General features: G+C 31.1%; 1 protein-coding gene across 3 annotated transcripts in view; it reads left to right on the top strand.

Annotated features, from left to right (window-relative positions):
• The window catches only part of LOC139481781 (uncharacterized), a 72,487-nt gene that overhangs the window by 32,301 nt on the left and 26,001 nt on the right, over positions 1–14,185 (top strand). For all 3 annotated transcript variants that reach the window (XM_071265282.1, XM_071265281.1, XR_011654683.1), the window contains one exon: positions 8,352–8,519. In XM_071265282.1, the coding sequence (XP_071121383.1) occupies positions 8,477–8,519 (43 nt within the window). In that variant the 5' untranslated portion in view covers positions 8,352–8,476. Of the gene's footprint in view, positions 1–8,351; positions 8,520–14,185 lie in introns of those variants that run through there.

Raw genomic sequence — 14,185 nt, 5'->3', positions numbered from 1 at the left:
ATCAATATTGCACGATTTTATACAATTCAATTTTCATATTATAATAGTTTAAATGAATAGTATACTTGTAGTACTGAAAATGGTTAAACATCTTGAAAAATGTATGTAGATTCTGAATAGAGGTTGACGCGAGCATATTAAAAAAGATAATTATACAGTTTAAATATTGACAGATAAACATATTTTAGTAATGTGCGATCAACACGACACGATTATATATACAATTCAATTTTCATATCATATATATAGTTAAAATGAGTGTAAACAGTACTGAAAATCATTTTAACTTCTTGAAAAATTCATGCATATTCTGAAAAGAGTGTTGACGCAGGCATATTGAAAAAATATACGGTTTGAATATTGACAAATTGAACAAAACATTTTTGTTTAAAGTTTTTGTTCATGCATTTTGTGCTCTTGTACTGTTGGCATTGCAACCAAAGATGTTTTCCGTAACTTTCATGACGGTGATATTTGCAATCTATTTCCAAGTTGAAAGTGGCTGATATGATATAGTGTAAAACAGCATGTTTATGGCCTGCAACGAAGTTGTCGGTGTCATATAGTTTTACACTTGTCCGTAATTCCGAAATTCTGTAATTCCGAAATTCCGCCATTCCGCAACAAGCCATTATACGGAGTTTTTTTCTAAACGCCTTCAGAAATTGGGCTGACTTTTGGTATGTGAGTTAACCATGATGAGTTACAGATCAAGTTTCAGTTTCGTCCGCTCCGCTAATTTTTGCCGAAATTACGGGCTTTGGACTTTGATAAATTGTTGAAAATCACAGTTATACGGATTTTTTTTCTAAACTCTTTCAGATGTTTGGCTGATTTTTGGTGTGTGAGTTAACCATGATGAGTTACAGGTCAAGTTTAAGTTTTGTTCCGCTCCACTAATATTTGCCGAAATTACGGGTTTTGGACTTTGTTAAATTGTTAAAAATTACAGTTATACGGACCTTTTTCTAAACTCTTTCAGATATTTAACTCGAACGATTTATTCGGGTTATCAGATATTGGGCTAATTTTTGGTATGTGAGTTACTCATGATGAGTTACAGATCAAGTTTAAGTTTCGTTCCGCTCTGCTAATTTTTGACAAAATTAAGGGTTTACAACTTTGAAAATTGTTGAAAACCACAGTTATACAGAGTTTTTTTTATACACCTCCAGATTTTGAGCCGATTTTTAATTTGTGAGACTACCAACATGTTTGTGTCCACATGTGTTATTGAAATTGCAGATTTTTCAACTTTTTGAGACGGGGCCATTCGTGTCGCTTTGACACATCTAGTTGTAACATCATTTTACTAACACAAATTTTGTAGAAATATTTCTTAAAGGTATAGTACTCAAAAAGATATAAATATCAATTAACAGTTATGTCCAATCCAATATAGACGATTAATTGTAGTTAATGTTTTGAATGTCATGACTCGTAAATGTCTTTGAATTGTTAATGAAAATAAATGAGTTAACAAACACTTCTTCATTTCTGGAAAATAAAAACAATGACCTCATGATAGTCAATTGTGCTAGTGAAACCATTCTCATGTTTCAAGTATATGATCATTTTGAGAACAGAAACAGTCGCAGGGTCCCGAATGTTCGAATTAATTTAAAAGTGTTGTAGTAGTACATGTAGTTCGTATTGATACGAATGGCAAGATCTACAATTAGAAGAAGTATAATGTAGCTCTAACGATGGTATACCTTGTGTCCGTTGGTTCTTTTGTTTGTTTGTTTGTTTGTTTACCTACGGATTTGCCTAAGATACAAACTCGAATCAAGTAAAACGACCATTATAACTGTTGCATCGACCGATTTTAGTCATTCTGAATTTGTATTACCAGAATCATTACGTTTCGGCATATCAGTATCACTGTTTACATGTTAACCATAACCAAATGATGTTAATAAAACATAATACTTCAATTGATATTATGTTCACGTTAAAAAAAACTGTTCTACAGAAAATCTGTTCTTGGCGCTACTATAAAAAGCCGACTTGAGTGCGTTACATGTACCAGTATATTGTAATGTCTTTTAGCATCTAGGTAACAAATTTTGATAGACTTAAATTATTGTGTACAGACTGTAACTGTAATGCCGATTTAGTTGTAGAATTGGAAATTAAACGATCTTTTATGTAATTTGAAAATGAGGATGCTGTATTTTAGCGAAGACATGCATCTGGAAGATATTTTAAATGAAGCGTGTTTGAAAACTGGGATTTAGAAAATACCAGTGAGCTTTTAAAATCTGTAATCCGAAAGGATTCTTATTAACGACCTCCAACATTTGCATTAAATCCATCATGGCGATTCAGGCGGAATTAACGAACAACGTGGTATCATTTGTTACAATACAAGTAGAATAAAAAAAAAGATGAGCTCTTAATAGCAATATTGCGTAATGAATATATAAACCACGCACATGAAATGCTTTCTATATATGGCATTAAATTCTAAACCTCTCCCATATCCGGATTAAAAAGTCAAAGTGTATTGTCTAATTAGTGATTACCCTCATTATGTATTGTTTGAAAACCTTAGAATTCCGATGCAAATTGCACTTTAACCAGAAAAAGAATCATTTAATGCGTTCTTATTTCTGATTCTGAACATTTTCTGTAGAAGCTCGATGCCTCAGTTTTGTCTGCATGTCGAGATTAATTATGAACGGAGGAGGCATTCAGGCGATAAAGTTCTCTTTTATTCTTTACTTCCGTTCTATCCGAATGGATGGATTTGCCTTTTTCATCTGTCAATATGTTAACATGAAACCGAGGCAGTTACTGTGTGTGATGACAGAAATTGCTGCAATTAGAAACGATAGTCACAGTTAGTGCATTTCCTTCTATGTAATTTATCGGATATTTTTATGAAAAGATAAGAATTATCAATCGATAGGTATTTGAAAGAAAGTATAAAGACATCAATATTCTACATTTTTATCATCTTCCTTTTGTAGTATTGTTTTTTTCTGCAATGATTAAGCCATCAAAAAGATGAAAATCGTTTTTTTCTGGGATGATGAATGAGAATCTAAATATAGTTTATCGTCAGCTGACCTAATACAAACTGAGACGGATATGTGAGGAAAATCACCTAAACAAAAAAGATTTGTAGTGAATAGTAATTCAGACAGCAACCCAAAATGCAATATTGCTATACCCACTGAAATAAAAAAAATTAAAAAATTTGCCCGCCTTGCCTTTCATTTTAGTTGTGCTAGTTATCTTTGTGTATATTGATGTGTTCTTACCAGGGACGTTCACTATTTGCTTAATAGATGCATATATAAATTGAAATTTGAAGAACTGTCCCAATACATGGATCCGTCGGTCATTGTCTGTCTTATGTCTTTGAAGTTATTGTTGTAATATAAATCAGATCATTTAATTTTTTGAATTGTTTTTATTACCCATTTTTCATTGGTCAACGAAATGGTATTTATTTTGCTTATTGTTGAAACCGGTAAGGTAATCTGAAAAAAAGCTAAAAAAAATCATGTTCATATCATGTATGTACTAATGTGAAATTGTGATTTACTCGAGAAAAAAAAATTGGTCATGCCACGAAGAGTAAAAAATTACGTAATCCTGAAGTCAAAACATTTTTTTTCTACTTTCTGTTTGCTGTTTTCACTAGGCCGCACTGCCAGCAAAAAACATGATATTCTTCCAATTTCCTGGATTGATATCTACCCCCCCCCCCCCCCCCCCAAAAAAAAAGAAAGATGCAATATTTTTTTAAAGTCTATATATATGTTTCAATTCAGTATAAACCTATAATCAAACAAAAAAAAATTGAGTTCAGAAAAAAATTCAGAAAAAAAATGCACTATTTTGTTTCACTCCATGTTGTGACATGCACCTGTAATACAAGACTGTAATACAAGACTGGTACCGTAAGGAACTTATCTTTTTTTTTGAATTTAAAGACTTGAAATAAAAAGTTTAGACCAGATTACTGTTTGTAAACTCTGACGATAAGACGGATTTAAAAAGACTTAAAAAGCTATTTTGATGTGTTCACGGATTTTCATGTATTTTTTATATGTTGGGAGCGTTTTCTGAAATCTCATACCAGACTAATCAAATCTATATAAAAGCCATCCATTTTTTTACGACGTAATAATTTTTTTGCTTTGCAATCCGCAGTAAATCATCACACTCGTCTGAACTGGTCAACATATGAAGCGAAAACAACTTCATCATATAATGTAAACAAACCATGATGTGTTGTCCTGTTATTGTAACCCCAATCAAATATAACTTACTTCAGCAATTTTAAGAAGCACACCATATCGACAAAATATCATATGTTATAGATTTTATTTGTAAACGCGAATTTAATGTTACCGTTATTAATCAGTTTTAAACATAATAAAGTGCTTCAAACAGTAAGAATCATATTGATGATACAAGTGCGTCGATAGTGTTTATTTAATTTATTGGATGTTGTTTAACGCCACTTTCAGCACTACTTTGCTTTATCAAATCAAACAGTATCATACATCTCCTGAAATTACAAATGTGCATTGAATATTTCATACATAGAAACATTGCGTTTGGATATCCTTATGTTGAGATCTTAAATCTCACCAAGACCAGTCTTTCAGGGTCCAAACCATCATCCTATGATATTTAATATACCAACAATAATTTAGTAACTACATTTATCATATACTTAGTATAAATAACATATAATTTTAAGTATGATAATAGCATTAAATTAACGTAAATTCCATATTTTTCGAATTGGTGCTTAGCGGGCTGATATGAAAAGTTTATCACATGCTTCGACGGTTATCAAATGCCTTTCCATAACGTTATCGCATGGCTTTCCAGTGATACTCGTCAAATTGCGGAAAATACACCTCAATTGTACGTTTTCAGTTAAAAACATTGCAAAGTAAGGTACAAAACTGGATACTGGAAAGTATATTGTGTAAAATAAAGAAAAAAAATAACAACAAATAAATGATCAACTAAATACATATTTTAAAAGTTTCAAATAGTTACTTTTAAAAAAGTTGACTTTTCCAAACAGTGTTCATTATGTACATTGCTGAATTATTTTTTTATCGAGTCGTTCATATCAAAATATATCATACTAATGTGTTTTCTTCTCTGTTGAGGCATATGATAGAAATATTTCATATCGAATGTACTAAACTTGGGGTCCGACGTCCATTAACTTTTTATTACGTGTGTAATGAAATAACTCTATATTTGTAAACGAAATTCCTTCTATGTATAGTACATTGTAGTTGTCGTTGGTTGTTGTTTTCTAAATTGTTTTTGGTTCGTCATGAAATTCTACATTGAACATCTTCATGAATTAAATTATGTCAATCAATAATCAATTACAATATTATTTCTAAAGTATATTACTTCAAAGAAAGAATCTGATTTTAAAAATCTAACTCTCATACTCTATATGGAATTTGAATAAGCTTAGCCTTGTTCATATTCAAAACTGCTTAAAATCGATGGACTTCTTGTCGAATGAATTTCTTTGACATCAAGATAAAACATCGCATCAGTATAATTGTGTAATGCACACTGGAACTGATATAATTGGTATATAAGCTTAATGTACTACATGTAGGTGGGAAATACTTTAGTTCTAATGGAATTGTCTAGCAAGACAATGACATTTTAGTATCTGAGAGTATTATTATCATGTTCCTACTCACAGAATGTATATATTTTTCTATAAGACGTCTAGATTTAATTTAGTTTTTCTACCAACCCCGTTTTCTAAAACAGTAATTGGGAAATTCGGTACAAATCAATACTTTAAAACATTTAAATGTTCATCAACGCCGTCATCTTACATGCATGTAATTGACAACGCTATTGTGTTTGATCATATCTTAAACGAATCTTGTAAACGATAAATATTTAATTGTTTTTAATCTAAGAAGAGATTGCCATAGCAACAAAAAATAAAGCAAAAATAATTCTAATTTAAAACGACACGATTCGATTTTACTTTTAACAAAAACAAATTGATACACATGTATAAAATCGTCTGTTTTCAGTTTCTCTTTGCATTAGGAGTTTTTACGAGTTTTTATTATGTGTTTTATATGAACAACATATAGATTAGATATGGAAAAGGGGATGAGTTTGTTTAAATCAAAATATGATTCTAGATTACTGCTCGGCAGTACTGCCGACCCGAAGTAGAACATGTGTTCACCATTCGAGCTCTGTCAACTACTACATATGTTAACATTGAACACAAAACGTATGGAATATACACAGGAATAAAGGTCAACCAAGCTTCAGAATCATCAGTGAATTCATATATGCTGTTAGCCCAATGCGATCTATTTAAGGAATGACTGTAATATTTTTTCTGTCTATGAAGATATAACATAAAAAATTTGATGCACACTGAATAACGCGCGTAACGGGTTATTTAACACTGTGCATCACATTTTTTATGTTATTTCGAATAGACAGAAAAAATATTACAGTCATTTCTTATAATTTAATTCTAAATTCCATTTTAAATCGTAGAAAACCATGAAAAAACGTTGATGACATCAACGTCACATGACTAAATTATGTCTATTGGCTGATAACAAAAAAACGTCAATCAATCAGAAGACGCGTTACATCCAAAATTAAATTATTTCAAAATGTTATGATAATAATATAATAATAATTTATTTTATTAAAGTGTCACATACTTGTCTAGAGATTTTTATACAGATTATATATTATACATTGCACAATAATAAAATAAGACAAATACCCAGCCTAGATACATGTAGGCTTATGAGACACATTATGTACAAATATAATATCTATTTTACAAATTCAAATTGTAAAACATAGTAAAATGTCAAAAATGTTTTAAATTATCCGGATTTTTCGCATCATAAAAAGAAATCAAAATAAGTAATTTAAAAACCATAACTTTTAAAAATAAAAATGACAAATTTAAGTATGACGTAAAAAATAAATGATATGTGATAAAAAGAAGATATTTTATGTCTGTCTCTCTGTCTGAAGGTCTCAATATCATTATTTCTTTTCTAAACTGCGTTATCTGGGTAGTTAAATCAAATATATAATTTACTTTTATATGTATTGACAATATAAGACATTTTGGTGATCTTAAACATATTTATTTCACGAATATGTACATGTACCTCAATAACAGTTTAAGGCGTTTTAGTATTGGAGGAACATTCATACGTGTTAGTATTTTACACGGCTTTGGGACAACTAGGATAATACTATTGTACGAGCTACATGTAAGCGAAATTGGCATTTCTTTCTTTTCTAAACCTCGCATAAAGGAATTTTACAGTCCTCAAAATTGTATGCTTAATTCAAATACAAGAATATTGATAATAATTGTAACCAAAAACGGAATTAATCACTATCTGCGTCAGAAATCCTCTTATATGAACATCTTATACCCTCATTTAATAAGTTGTATATCACAAGAAATTAATAATCTTAATAACATCCGAATGTATTATATTTCATAACATAAAATCCATGGTTACAGGCTTTCTTAACAAATCCAATAATAGTTTAAAAAAGCCTGCACGCTTTTACCATTATACTCTGAAGAGTTCTCGTATTGATCTCGGAAACGTATTATTAAAATACCCGTATAGAAATCTAAACCTTAATAGAATCTTGCGTATTAATTCTCAGCGTCTTGAGGGTATCAATAATGGAATTCTATACTTCAGGTACAATGACAGAAATTTAAGCCCGTGTATTAGTTCGGTATAAATAGTTGATGTACATTTTTAATACAGTTCTTAATAGAATTTTGTATATTAAATTCTCAGCGTCTTGAGGGTATCCATAATGATATTCTATACTTCAGGTATGTACAATGACGGAAACTAAGCCCGTATTGTGTTCGGTATTTATAGTTGATATATATTTTTGTTGACATTGGATACCGATACTATTGGCTGACAGCGACACAAAATCCAATACAGCTCACCGTTTAAGAACGAACTGCAATCAGTAGGAACAACAGTGAATATTGGAACTTCTTTTGTATAAATATAATTTCACTTTTAATAGTAAATTTATTAACTGTTTCCGTTTGTCGTAAGTTGATTAAAAAGACTGCTGGAATTTTTCGTTGTGGATAGAAAACGCTGTGTCGAGTAAAATAGGAATTTATTAGTCAACTTTGTAAGCAGTAAACATTTCTCAAATTCATTATCAACGCTTTAATTTTTTATCAATTTTAGAAAATTAAATGGAAATTTTAGCGTCGCTAAATTTTTTTATTTTTTTTAAAAATTATTCCGCAAAACTGTATTTAAAGTTATTGTTTTACTTATTTTCAGATGTGAATGAATAATTAAAATTGGAATACAATTACACACATTTAAATGGAGATAAAAAGAAGGAATTACACCATCTTATTAAGTGAAATGTGAAATGCAAATTTCATAGGACCAGATGGCTTAAGATGTCTATTTGGATTACTTTGTCAATACATTACATCAAAACTGGTAAGTTACATTTACATTGCATACTTAATATTGTACTGTTATCTTTGTTTAATATAAAATATTATTCAGGAACTTTATTTGACGATTTGATATTTTGATCATACATTTTCAATATGCAGAGTATGCTTATACTGAACGTAAAATTGTTACAACGAAAACTTAATTACAGTAATAGGGATTTAATATAGGAAAGGATAATTCGCGATCCAAAATTCAAAAGTTGTTTTATATATATAGAAAATCCCTCACATGTAGGTTGGGTTCAGCTCGCCCCTTAACAAAATGTGCACTTGTTTGAAGTGAAAATGGACGTCACATTAAACTCTAAAACATATAAATGAAGTAGAATTAAAAACAACACAATACTAACAGAGACCAAAGGCTCCTGATCACTTGGGACAGGCTCACAAATGCTGCGGGGTTAAACACATGTTTTGAGATATCAACCCTTCCCCATACCTCTACCCAATGAAGATAAAAACAAAACATGCACACAGCAATACGTACAGTAAAACTCAGTACAAAAAGAAATTGAAATGAAATATACAAAATAATCATAATCAATTGAAGTTTGGATGCTACCTTTTTTCACAAACCTGGCTTTCGAATCGGATTTCTATTTGAACTGAGTTTTACTGTACATATTTCTGTGTGTTTGTTTATTATACATTGGGTAGAGGTATTTATTGGGGGGGAGGGGGTGAGATCTCTCAACACATGTTTAACGCCGTAGCATGTTTGCGCCTGTTCCGAATTAGGAGTAAGCTGAAACCTGCATTCTTGTGCGGTTTTCTCGCTGTGTTGAAGACGGCGGCCTTCCGTTTTATTTTACCTTTGGTCGGTTTGTTGTTTCTTTGACACATTCACCATTTCCATTATCAATTCTATTTTAAGTGTTTAGGTTTGGGTAATTCTGTTGCAGTAAAATCCACAAAAGCTCTTGGAGCGCATAACATTCTAAATAAAGTGACATTGTCATTATTTCTAAAAAAAATATTCAACTATAATGATCAATGACAATAGTTTACCAAATCAATTTCAGATCAATAGCGTCATTTTTTTTTAGCCCGCTTCACATATTTTGGAATAAAATGTATTAAAGACATATCCATTACATTAAACACGAAAGACATATTATTGTTGCTTATTGATTTTCCGATTTACCGATACAAGACTGAAGTGAGTAATAGGAAAATTTAGTCTTAGATTTTATTACTGTCAACACTCAAATTAAAAGTCTTTTTTGAGCTGTTTTTTTTTTATATCCAGCTTATTCAAGTATAATGTATGCTCCTGAAAATTCAAAATTCTTAAATATAGGTAGATGTGGTGTGAGTGCAAATGAGACAACTCTCCATCCAATAACAATTTATAAAAGTAAACCATTATAGGTCAATGTACGGCCTTCAACACGGAGCCTTGGGTCACACCGAACAACAAGCTATACAGGGCCCAAAAATTACTAGTGTAAAACCATTCAAACGGGAAAACCAACGGTCTAATCTATATAAAAAAAAACCTGTCTTTAAGTTATGTAGGTCTTTCATCCTATAGCATCCTTCGATACTATAAGTTATCTACGTTAATATCTTTTATATGTAGGTTAATGTTTCACTAGTTATACCCTAAAACTTGGAAGGATTGGATTGAGATATTTTTTACCAACTTTGACCTGATTTGAATTATCATCGGAGAATATCATATCAAAAACGAAAGACTATATTTGTAAAAACAAACAAGGGTCGTTTACTTAACTGCTTCAAAATGACACCAACTTTGGAACACAATACACCTTATTGCTAATCCTGGCTGACCCGGCCTCTTGAACTTTTAAAGCATACAACAATCACTTTTCCATTGTGGCGTCAGATATTTTGTTTTATGATGTCAAATTTTTACGGGAACCTGTGTGATATCCAGTAATGGCAGACAAATAGCGATAAGGTGTATTTATACCATATCTAAAAATTTAGCGCGCCGTTATTTCCTCTCTGTATCCATAATAATGAATCGTCACTAAAGTGACTTTTTAAGTCCGTTAGTTTGTACTGAGACTACTATATAGTAGTATATAGTAGTCTCAGGTTAGTAATGTTGTTTTTTTAAACACAAAACTACTTTAAAGCATCATCCAACACTCACATGACTGATTCATATACTTTATTTTAAAATAAAAAGTACATGTATGGGAAATTCTCTTCTTGGAATAGTATACTGTTAATATAATTTGAAGAAGGCAAAGAAAAATGCATGATTTTGTTTGTAGCCGAACGTCCAGGGGCAAAAGTTGCATTCATGTTCAGATGAGTATATTTTTCTGAGTTCCAGACTCCCTGGTATCATTTATAATCGTTATGGATAAGTCTGGCTAAATTGACGAGATGGTGCAAATGTATATAGTTTTTTTACGTTATAATACAACACTTTTGTCATTAATATCCCATAATTCATTCACTGTACAATTTTCGTTTGAACATTTGTCAAAACAGAATCTTAAATGAATGTAAATCCAAGGCAAACAAGGTAAATTACGATTAAAATTCCATGAATTAAATGCAGAGTTATATTTACGAAGAGACTGTTAAAAACGGAGAAGCCAACGAAGAAACGTAAACAATGATGTTTCCTATGCAATCTTATAAAAATATTTCTCCGATGATTTGGATAACCTTCTATTCACTTCGATATTTGTACATGTAACGTTTGATCAGTAAAAAATATAGAAAATCTGCTATAGCAAAGTAATTGGAAGTGATTTATTTCTTCTAAATTCTAAAGTGCCCTTACTGCAGTGACGTCATTTAGAACTGTTCTACAGTCCTGACTGATTTAGTCAGTTCTGCTGACAGTTCTACGGTTAGAACTGATTTGGACAGTTCTACATGTACCTAGAACTGATTTAGACAGTTCTACCCTAGAACTGATTCTGACAGTTCTACCTAGAACTGATTCTGACAGTTCTACTTAGAACAGTTCTAGGGTAGAACTGTTCTAGGTAGAACTGTTCTAGGTAGAACTGTTCTAGGTAGAACTGTTCTAGGACAGGTTAGAACAGTTCTAATGAGAGGTTAGAAGTGATCTCCACTATATTCCTTTGATTCTGACATTTTCTCTTTTCTTAGTCTATCAACTTCAAGTTGATTGGGTTTAGAGTGATTGTTTAGGATTTCAAAATAAGGAGATATGATATGATAGCCATTTATTATCCATTCAGTGTGAACACTTCTTATTTTTATTATTTAGTAGTTATCTTCATTGGGGCGTTTAAAATGTGTGTTGTAATGTAATATACACGTGTATTTCACCAGCGTGGAATATCCCGGCTAATTGTGTACGTGTTTGGTTACCGTGAATTATAAACGAAGATTTAACAAATGAATATCATTGCCCTTCATCACCTTCGCCCAACGTCTCAGGTGGTATAAAAACAGAGTCAGAGAATATCAGAGAAGTCCATTTATATACACTGTGAAAGATCCCGAATAACATATATTGTTACAAGTCGAAGGCGTTTAAATTGGCGTGATTTTTTTGTAAAAACATTTGTGAGTAAGCTAGCAATTACAGTTTTTAATAGTAAGAAACCTACAATTATTTGAAAGGATCAAATGAAAAAGGACCTAAACCATAAAGCAAAATCAGCTCAGTTCAACTTTGAGTAAGTAGTTTCAAACTAAGTTTTAGTGCACACAAGTTAGTATTGTAGATTCTACGAAACACAGGATTCAGATTCAGATATTGTTTAAAAGATAAGTGTAGGGAAAGATAAAAGGGTTGTTACGAAGTACAGCCAATATTCTGTCGATTGGTACCTGATAAAAAAGACAATCTTATCCGTCGATCCTAATAATTCTGGTTCCTCCAATGTAAATAGTATCATAACTTATTTCATAGCATAGTTTTGTTGTTGTTTCAAGTTCGACATGTACTTTAAGAATAGTTGGTTTTAATACATTTTATAAAAGACAAAAGGGATCATCGTAGCTCCAGCAATGTACATCCCTGGAGTTTGAAAATCTAGATCATAATTATATTTGAAAGAATATTTTGAAATGCATTTCTAGGTTTGATATCAAATATCTGCCAGAGTCAATTAGAGAATGTTTGACAGTTATAAGGAATTTCAGTTAATCAAAGCAACAATTACCATGTTTGACAAACATTTAAATGTTGAACTTCATTAATGTGTTGACAAATTTTGTTTCGCAGATCAAGTTCACCGCGCCATATTGACGACAGTTTATTTTAAAATAATAATATTTTGATATTGAAAAAGTAGTCACGTATTCTATAGTAAACAGAAACAAGCCAACATTCTAAGAAAAGAATTGAAACCAGATTGGTTAAAATTTGTAACTGCAATATAGACGGACGATACATGTACCGTCATGTCTTTTACTAGGAAAATCTCCTTAAGGTTGTAATCTTGAGAAAACCTTTTAAACAAAAGACATGACCTATAAACATGATAAAAAAACAACCCGTCTTCTCCGTCTTGGGTCGAATTTGACCGATTGAGTTGCAATGGCATTTCTTCTTTTGTTTTTGTTACCTTTAAATGTATATAATTTCATTTCATTATTCACATTACGATAGCATTATGAAAACAATATTAAACCAGAAGCAACGAACAGATAACATTTTCCCATGAGTTAACCCCTGTGTTTGTTGGGTCTATTTTGCTTTTATATCTTTAAATTTGTGTGCAGTGTTTTGTTGAATGCTTGTTTTTGTATTAAGGTGTATTTTTTTTACCTTAAGTTGTCTGCTTTCTTTCGTCTAATTGTATTTAATTTTCACTTCCTCTTTACTCTATCGTTGCCTTGTTATTGGCCAGTTTCATTGGTATGGGATTACAACTTATTGTTTATTATTTAAACATATATATAGTATTTTGACTGTAAGATAATGGTATTGATGTGATTGTATACCAATATCATATCCATAGTATAACTTTGAATAAGTTAATCATTTAAGTCATCTGTGTTAAATTTGCTATTTTGCATCTTAACGGAAAATTTATTATCCAAATACTTAAAAGTAAACTAGATTCACACACGTGAACCATGAATAAATACAATGCGTGGACTGACTATGGATTGCTATACAGTGAATAAGCACTTATGATCCTATATCCTGTCACCGATTATAGTTTGCAATTGCACAAGGCCGTTCATTAACTCGCTCTCGGATTTTTTATGTACACTCAGTCAGATAGGTGTGTATTATTAGTTACATAGTGTACTAATGACTTAACACGGTATATATGGGGTCAGTGAGAGCGAAGCATACTATGTAACAAATTTATCTTACCGACTATATTTAGACTAGTGACCTATCAAAATGAGCAAGTGTTCAATTTCGTTAACATAAGAAACTACTTCAAATGATCATACAAAAACAGATGCCACCAATAAAAACTTGTTAGCTTTAAAAGTGTTTAATTTATTTATTTTAATCTTTATCAATTCATTCGTCTGTTAAAAACTTTAAGATATTTTCTGAGTACCGTTTTGTTTTTATAAAGGGACGGAACACCCCTACTAACCGTGTATTGAAATAATCCCCGCCTCCCTTCTAACCTAATATGGAATATACACGGTCTCCAAACCAATCAGATTCCTGGAAAGTATAGGAGGTAATATAATGATTGATATTCTTGTCGG

This window comes from Mytilus edulis, chromosome 7 (genome assembly GCF_963676685.1).
Source record: "Mytilus edulis chromosome 7, xbMytEdul2.2, whole genome shotgun sequence".
In the NCBI taxonomy this organism is placed as follows: domain Eukaryota; kingdom Metazoa; phylum Mollusca; class Bivalvia; order Mytilida; family Mytilidae; genus Mytilus; species Mytilus edulis.
The sequence above is the reverse complement of the archived record's forward strand: the minus strand, read 5'-3'. Positions and strand labels throughout refer to the sequence as shown.